The sequence below is a fragment of the Jatropha curcas genome, chromosome 5 (assembly GCF_041381405.1).
Source record: "Jatropha curcas cultivar XTBG-Jc1 chromosome 5, XTBG_Jcur_1.0, whole genome shotgun sequence".
Taxonomy (NCBI): domain Eukaryota; kingdom Viridiplantae; phylum Streptophyta; class Magnoliopsida; order Malpighiales; family Euphorbiaceae; genus Jatropha; species Jatropha curcas.
The window spans coordinates 3,142,809-3,152,555 of NC_143155.1; the positions used below are offsets into that span (position 1 = coordinate 3,142,809).

The window sequence follows — 9,747 nt, forward strand, 5'->3', positions numbered from 1 at the left end:
CTATAGGGACAAGACTTGCCCCACCACCGGCCAGAGGGACAAGGCTTGGCTCTGATAATGTCTCCCTTGTATGGCCTTTGGTTCTACAATTTCACAAAACTGGTTCTCCTTTCCAGTACTCTCTCTTCTCTTACAATTGTTCTTACTATCCTTAAAATTGCTTTTCTTGTAACCTGAATTACCCTGAGCAAGCATAATTGCAGAAGATTCACTAGATTCAACAGTAAAATGGTTCATTTCTCTTTGCTTCTCCACACGCAAGACCATTGAATAAGCTTTATTAACTGATGGCAAGGGATCCATCAGTAAAATTTGATTCCTCATGTGATCATAACTATCATTTAGGCCCATAAGAAATCGCATCAACCTTGCATCGTTCTCAAAATCGATAAAGAATTTTGCTGCACCGCAACCGCAAACAAGAAACTTCTTTAAACTAGCCAATTCATCCCACTTTTGTTTAAGTTTCGTGAAATACACTGTTGTTGAGTAATTTCCTTGGCTAAAACTACGAACCTCCCTTGTGATCTGGTAAAGAAGAGGTCCATTACTATCACCATATCTTTGAAACAATTCATCCCAAAGTTCTTTGGCTGAATTTGAATATAGAAAAGCTTCAACGATATCTTTCGATATCGAGTTCAAAAGCCATGAAACTACCATACTGCCTGTTCTCATCCATCTCTCATACACAAGAGAATTAGAGTTAGGTTTCTCATACCTTCCATTAATGAAATCCAGTTTATTCTTCGCTCTGAGAGCTATAGTTATGGATCTGCTCCAAGAGTGATAATTGCTTCCATTCAAAGGTACACTGACTAGATTCAGTCCAGGATGATCTGAATTAGTTAAATTCAGAGGATCATTAGTCAATTCAGCTTCTAATCTTGCAATCTGAGATCTGTTTGGCTCCAAATCATCGGGATTCGTCATTTGCTCTGATTGATGCAGAAGAAACAGAATTTAAGATCAAACTTCAGTAACCTAATGCTCTAATACCATGATGAGCTAATTCATGGCAATCATAGTCAAGAAGAAGAAATCAATTGAGAAAATCAAATCATTTTCTTGAGAGAGAATGGAAAAATACAAATACAAAGAGAGATGTTTTCTCATATAGATCTCTATCACTCTTAAACTAAGAAACAATAACCGTCAGTGCCAGCTGGCAACTTATTGAAAATAAATTAGAGCCACAAGATCAAAACAAAATTCATATCAATATACTTTCACCTACCCTAACATCAAGGCATCCTTTTTCTTGCCTTTTTGTCTTTTTGTCCAAGTATAACAAAAATCCAAATTACATCAGGTGTTGTATGATTTATGTACAATGATTAAAACATGATTAGTGTTTTGCTATAAGAGAGTTTTATCGCCTTTTCTTGGCTGGTTGATATTGTGACTTCCTGTTTGACAGTTCATATTGAATCTGAGCATCCTTTTTGCTTCATTGTTGTTGCTAGTTAAGAGAATGAACATAGCCGTAATAGAAAACGATTTTCGAACCGATGGGTATCTATTCTTATAGTATTGTTAGGGAAGTCCATAAGCTAATTCCTATAGATATATTTGCGGCAGTCTCAAGTCAGACGAGCTCCAAATTAGTTGCTTTTCTAGTTTGAGCTACTAAACTACTACACACTATTGGACTTGAATTAGTCAGACTTATGGATGGAAGTGTTATCGTTCCTCTGATCCGTTCAAAGAGGATATGGGTAGGTATAAATAGGTTTGAGATGGGTACAGATAATGAAATTATTACCTGTTATGGATGCGGGTAGAGTACGGATATAGATTTTTAAATATCCGTTACTCGTTGCCCACTATATTAAACAAGTTTGACAATGGGCACCCATAGTTATCCTATCCCAATAGTAAAAAATGCATTTTCAATAAGTTCAGATTTAGAGAGTATAAGATTCGTGAATACCTTACTTGTATAAGGGTATTTTAAATGAGTTTTGAAAGGATAAGGATAGTAAAAATTTAAATGGGTTCATATACGAGTATTTTATTGGATATTTAAGTAGATTTAAAATGAATATAGATAATAAAATTTTAAATGAATACAGGTAGTTTAAAATTTGTCGGGGTGCCGCCTGCTCTATCCCTACTCAGACTAATCTCATGCATTAAGAGATTTCAAACAAGCTACTTATAAGCTACTAGAGGAGGAAGCAACGGTTTTCTTGAGAACTCCAAGAGATCAGTAATAAATAGTATTACACACAGTTGATCATTTTTTTTTTATCATCAATAGGATTTGCCCCATAAGCATTTATAATCAGTTTTATAAGTATTACTTGACTGGCTTAGAAATAAACCATAACCAGTAGTACTTTTCAATTAGCACAGAATTCGTTTAACCACAGCCCAATGAACCGTTCTAGGATTATGCAGGAACTGATTGAGCTTGTCAACTGCAAAAGCTATGGACAAGACGAATGATAGTTGATACTGTCATTGGTCAACTGCTATGTTGAGTGGAATTCCCCACCGCAAGTACTGTTACTATTCAAAATTCTTCTGATAGTGGGTAGAGAATCATATCCAAGGTGTGCAAGCCACTCTTGATGGCCTCGTTTATATTCTTTATAATCTTTTTTACTCCTTTTTTATTGATAGACAAACGGATTTAGAATATTTGGTTCAGTAATGCATACGAATAATAATTTAATGAAAAAAAAAAAGGTAAAAGTTTAACGGAGAAAACTCAAATTATTGTTATAAAAACTGAAATTGAAAAAACCAGTGGGGCAGTTGACCCAACTCCTATTATAGATTCTTCCATCTGGACAAAAAGTGATATCATAATTAGCTCCACTGGTGCAAGAAAACATGATTGTTGAATGATCATAAGGGCAGCTATAAGCTTGATGACACTGATTCTTGAAAAACATTGAATAATTTGTGGGTTTGCAAGTATTTGGAGTACTAAAGCTTTCTGTACAACAATATTCTGGCTGATTAAATGCTTCACATGCATTTTTGCAGCCAATCACAGAATTTCCACTTTGCCCTTTAACAGCTAACTCGTTAGGGCAATCGGAGTTCACATCTCTTGCACAACTAGCAGTAATGCAAGTATTACCGAAACTGCCACGTGGAGAGATTGACACTGGCACGTTAAAACCATCGACAAGACTAATATCGTAGTAATCTCGATCGCTTTATTGTGCCAAAGTGAATTCTACAAGAGTAACGGGCAGGATGATTCCTCCGACATCGTCACACGAAATTTGTCCGGAGCCAGAATCTCCAGTTGCACATATGAACTTTCCAGTTGAATTGGTGGAACATCCTGTCCGGCCCCAAAGCCGTCCAGTGAACAGAGCCGGAACATTTACGGATTGGGTTGCTTTTGTCGGTAACTCAAAGCCAGTCGTTGAGAGTTGAGGCCCATTGCCGAGGCTAGGAGTTGCCACCCAGACTTTGCATGCACAATTGTTGGAGACAGTTATTATTGCTGAGTGAAGTCCTACATTTGCATATGATTATATGATTAGATATTATTAATTTAAACTAAGGATCATATAAGCATGAAGAAAAGGAGCAAGAGGATGGCTAGAGTTTTCATGATTGAATTTCTTTCATTGATTTTGGAATAGTTAGGAAGAAGACGATGTACTGGTTTATATAGCCTTCATAAATTGGAAAATTAAATGACTTACGGTTTGGGGTAGACTAAATAAGTTGTATTCCTTTCATATTACCCGTCGTGTTCCCATGTTATTTTCTTCGATGAAAGACAAAAATAAATGGAGAAGAACTTTTGGAATGTACCAAGTAAAAGTTAAAAGATACACTTGAAGAAAAAATGAGATGCAATTAATAAGATATAAGATACTTCTATAAAGTGAGGACATGTATACATTGGAAATTTTTAATGGGGTAAGAGCTAAGCATGGTTATGAAATCTTTAAAATTTAATATTTTCAAAATTATTATTTATTATTTTTTTAGTTTGCATTTTTTTCAAAATTTTTAGTCTTAGTAGTATTGATTGTGGCGACTTGAAATTTTGAACATTGATATTGTAGGTAAAGTTTACTTTGGTATTGATTGTTGGTATTATCAAAATTAATATTAAAGGCGGAGTGTGCATTAAAAAAATTGAATTTTTTTTTTTTTGAAATTGAAAATGACTTAAATATTATTAGAATCAGAAATCAATACATTATAAATTAAAGATGGTGACATCATAGTCCATTCCATCAAACCGGACGTAAAACCTGAAATTATGAATTGAATTTTAATAATTATAAGAGGTAATTAATATTTAGCAGAAATGTTAAAATCGTTTAATAGTTAATTACCAAAAACATGCTAAGATATTAAGATTTAATAATGTCACAAATAGGGATGATTATGGTTCGATATCAAATCAAAACTGAACCGGTCAAAACCGGTGCTTAACCGTAATCAACAGTTTTGTTCTAAAATTACAATCAAAACCGTGAACTTAAGGTTCAGTTTTGATTCTTCATTTTTTGAAACCGAAATCGGTGGTTCCGATTTGAGACCGTGAAAAATATGTTCTTAAAAAAAACCTGAACTTTTTTTTTTTATTATAGTTTTTTAAAGTAATTTTTAAGAAATTTATTGAATTGATTTAGTGTTTTTCAATAGTAATATTTATTATTATTATTTATTCAAGCTACAAATCTTTAAAAAATATTTTAAAAATTTAAAATACATTATTCAATTTCGATTCAAAATCGAAAAAGTCGAAACCGGTAATTCCAAAACCATTTTAGAAATCGTCTAAAAACAGTTCGATTCCGATTCCACCTTTTCTATAATTGGAATTGACAATTTTGAAATCGAAACGGACGGTTTTGGAACCGTGGTCATGCCTAATGCCAAAGATATAATAATTTAAATTTAATTATCAGAGAGCCGACATTTTTTATTGAAATTTTAGGATGCAAAATGATGCTGCCTCCGTATTTTAATGAATTTTGATTGTTTAATGATAATAGATTCATATTAAAATTACGATGTTATAAATTTAAACCCCAATCAATTAAAAAAGGTTAAAGAATTTAATTTTAACTAATGCGTTGACTTTAATCCTAATTAATCTTAGAAAGTGTGTTATTCAATATACATGATAAAAAAAATAACAAAAATGGCACCAAAATAAAATATTTAAGAAGAAAGAGATGATGGAAATTCACTCAATTCTATACATTCCAACCAAAATAAGCATTTCACCGCTAAAATACCACATGAGTAGTATCATCTATAGATGCGCGCATGCTATGAAAAATGGAAAAAATTTGCATAAATTGGGTCTAATTTAGGGGTGTCAAAACAGGTTGCTGTGTCGGGTTTGACACGGATTCGCCTAACACGCGACACAATTAGGGTCAGCATGAACATGATCCGTTTAATAATCGTGTCAAATTTCTCAACGCGAACACGACATAAGAATTAAGCAGGTGATATGAACACGACACGTATAATCCGCCTAATATCATAAGCAGGATAAGTGGGTCGTGTTGACCCGTGTAATCCGCCTAATATCCTAAATAGGTTAAGTGGGTTGTATTGACCCGTATATAACCCACTAAACCTGCTTATGATATTTTTAAGTTTTTACCTATTTAACTCAAATCATATCTAAAAATAAATTTTATACATAAAATGTATAGATTCTCCAAGATTCATAATTAAAATAGCAATAAATTTTAAATAGGATTTTAGTTGGGTATTTATATTTGACACTAAAATTATCTCTTTATCCTAAAGTAAATGGGTCACTCGTCTAACCCACGTGTCAACCCGTGATGCAACATGTTTATGTTCGTGTCATAAACAGGTGATACACTTGCTTGTGACACGAACTCCTTTAACCTCAATCCTAATCCATTTATTTCACGTGTTAAATGAATCGTGTTCGCGAGTCATGACCCATTTTAATACCCCTAGGGTCTATGGTCCCATTTATGGAACAAACAAATGAGATTAAATATTTTTTTTAAAAGCATTCTGACTTTATCTTTATTTTCCAAATGTATGGTCAGAAATGCTTTCATTTTAATAAAAATCCTTAATTTCTTTGGTTTGGTATATAAATGAGGCTATAGATCCGGTCTAGGTAAGGTTTTCCATAAAATACAAGGCCAAAATGTTTTAATTGGAGGATTAACTAATTAAGTAATGGGTGGTGAAATTTGATTAATTATGGTTCATTCAATTAAGGAATTATTTACCTGGATCCGGTCAATGAGCCAACCCATAAATTAAATCAACAAAAAAATAAATTTTTGTTGAAATGATGGTACTTCTTACTATACACCCAAAAAAAAAAAAAAAAAGAAGTATAAAGTGTAAAACAATATTTAGAAATGGATAAATTATAAATTCACTCCTTAACTTTGCAATTTTTAACTTTGTGGCACCCTGAACTTTGTGAATGACCCATTGCCCACTTAAACTTACAAATTTTGATAACATTGCATATATTTCCATGCTAATAGTAATATTTTTTAGGATTTTTTACTATTACATGCAAAATATTGATTCGATATATAGTTAGCATAATTTTTAGAACAATAATTTTCACATTTTTTAACTATGTAATAAATATTTAATTGATCTAATTTTACAAGTTGAAATGTTTAATAAAATAATCTTAAAAGTTGAAGTGTTTAATAAGTGCAATTTTATAAGTTAAAGTATTTAATATATCGAAGTAAAAATTGAGGATGTCACAAGGTTAAATTCACAAAGTTCAGAGGTGAATTTATATATTCAACCATTTAAAAATTTCTATTTCATTAGTTTGATTCATGAAGATACGTATAGGTTCAATTTTTTTACAAATCAATCCTTCAATTAATACCCTTCAACCCGTAATAGAAGCCACACAAACATAAATCAAGAGACTCAACAACTACAAACCCATTTACAATCTCGTCACGAGAGTTAAAAATATTATCTCCAAAGAAAAGATGAGCAAGATATGGAAATTTCTGCCTTTTTCTGAATGCAAATTTCTAAGCAGATTCAAAGTTGTAGGATCAAATTTCTGCCTTTTTCTGAATGCAAATTTCTAAGCAGATTGTACTTTCATCACTGAAATTTTCAACTTTATTCATAAACAATATATACAAACTTTTGTTTTTTTTGGCTTCAAACACCAAACCGTAACTAATAGATAGGCATTATCACAATCTTATAATCTTTCGAAACCATCAGTTTTAATTTTAAAAAAGGGTGAAACCATAATCAAACTCTTCTTAGACAGCTTTTAAAATAATTTTAGAATCTTCAATTTTAGTTTAAGATCAGATTTAGACAATTAAGCAGTGGAGGGTTAGATTTACTGAAAATTTACTGATTATGGGTCATTCAATCAATCACCCCTTTTTCAAAAAAAAAAAAAAAAAAAAAAAAAAAATTCAAAACATCACTCTAATCTTTTTTTTTTTTTTTTTTTTTTTTTTATAAAGGGCAACTGGTGAGCTCCCTTTTTCCTTCGCTAGTTTTTTTAATTTTCTTTTATTTTTTTTATTTCTTTTTCAAATAATTCTTAAATTTGTATTTTTTTTTATATAGATTTAAGTTATTGTTGCCTTCTTGGGATTAGTTTTATACATAATTAGGGATTAGTGTTCCCCATATCTTGGAATTCATCATCCCAATGATTTTATTTATAGTATTTTATTATTTGGGCAATTATGTAGAAAAAGTTAAAGATATTCTCTCTCATAAAATGAAGAAATTAGAAAGTAATCAAGACCATAGAGTCAAAAAGTGGTCATAAATACCTACCAAGTGAAACAAGCGGCCGTCTATGACACATATATTATATTCTATCGATTTGATCAGATATTTCAAATAAGATTGCATTTTTTTAAAAATGATTTATTATTAGACTTCCTATACACAAAAAGAAAAATCATTCATCAATATTCATACATGTATATTGTTCACCCTTAATGAAATTCTTCTGAAAAAAAAGTCAATTACCGCTTAACCCATAACAGAAGGCAGAAGCCACACAAACACACAAGTCAATAGACTCCACACCACCACAAACCCATTTACAATTTTCTCACGGGAATTAAAATCTTGTCTGCAAAGGAGATATGGTCAAGATAGGGAAATTTCTGGGTGTTTTCGAATGCATATTTCCAATCACAATAACAATTGTAGGACCAAATTAGGCACAGCTGATGGTGAATGTCACCCATTAATTCTGGTTTCCAACCTTAATTGGACTTCCATAAACAGATAGACAGGGCATTTGGGTGTCTAGTACTCTTTTTTAGTGGCTTCAAAAATTAAATCGTAACTAGTAATCATTTTTATTTTTAAAGAAGGAAAAAAATAAATTGGTCTCTTAGTTATTATTAAAGAAGAGATGGGCACGAAATATATGTTTGAGTGCATATACCTTTCATTATTCCAAGCACAATCAAAGTTGTAGGAGCACATTAGGCACCGCTGATTGGTGAATGTCACCCGTTAATTTCGGTTTTCATCAATTAAAATTTCCACCTTTAATTGGACTTAGAAAAACAATAAACCTTTCATCTTGCAATCACATTAAAGGAAGTAGAAGTAATTAAATATTATGTGTTATTGCAAACTCCAAATGCCAATAAAAGTGACTAAAATAAAGATGAAAATTAATAAAGTGGGAATTGTATTGAATAGTACTAAGAATTAAGAAAATGACGAAGTCACAGAGAATTTGTCCACTATAAAAAATGATTTTAATATTTTTAATAAATATACTAAAATATTAATTTTTTTTTCCAAATTTAAGGGAGCCTATTGTGCCCTTGGCCCATTCTGGGTCCGTCCTTGGCCACAAATGCCGAAGCAAAGTTAATCTTATAACAAAAAAAATAGTGGCTTCACCTACTAGCTGTGATTAATTAAGTTGGCAACGCAGGTCAAATATATAGGAAGAGCTCTTGGATTTGATTTTCATTAAATATACCTGCAGGAAAGGGTAAAGAGCATTAACTGTGACTAAATTCCGAACCGAATTAGGCGGTCCCTAGTAATAAAATCCGGATAGCATTAACTGTGACTAAATTCCGAACCGAATTAGGCGGTCCCTAGTAATAAAATCCGGATAGCATTAACTGTAACTAAATCTAAAGCTGGATTAGATGGTACATGGTAATAGGTTCTAGATAACCTTAACTATAATTAAGTCTAAGCCGGATTAGGTGGTCCTGGTAATAGGGTTCGGATACTGATGGTTTACCTTAAAAAAAAATAGTTGCTTCAAAAATCAAACCCTAACTAATATATATATTGACATGATCCTTATTTTAAAATTGCCGGTTTTCAATTTCAGAACCAATTGTAGATTAAAAACATTTTGAATTTTAATTTTATAAAATTATAATAAAATAAACTGTTTTTTTCTTTGATTTCACAATTCTTTCATTTCTTTATGTTAATGATCTCAAATCGGAACTACTAGCAATAAATTCAAACAGTTGGTTCGGGTTTTAAAAAATTAGGAATTAGAACCTATGTTAGGCACACAATCTCAATTCTAGTTTGAAATCGATTGAGCATCATTGATCAAAGTTTAATTCTAATTTTTACTTTTGATTTTGGTTTGATTTGAATTTAAAATTGAACCATCATAGTATAAGATACACAAAATATTATGTTTTGCACAAAATTGAAACAATCAAAACATTTTCCAACTTTTACACCAAAAGCATAATGTAATGGTAAGTGCATATAGGACCTGCAATAGACCCA

At 31.6% G+C, this 9,747-nt stretch overlaps 1 protein-coding gene and 1 pseudogene across 1 annotated transcript; both read right to left on the minus strand.

The window, feature by feature from the left end:
• Positions 1-933, minus strand: LOC149496073 (uncharacterized). The gene has a single exon (XM_089720914.1). The coding sequence runs from the start codon at positions 931-933 to the stop codon at positions 1-3; it is 933 nt and encodes a 310-aa protein (XP_089577040.1).
• Positions 934-2,701: 1,768 nt separating this feature from the next.
• LOC149496074 (thaumatin-like protein 1b pseudogene) lies at positions 2,702-3,494 on the minus strand (annotated as a pseudogene).
• Between the last annotated feature and the right edge of the window lie 6,253 nt (positions 3,495-9,747).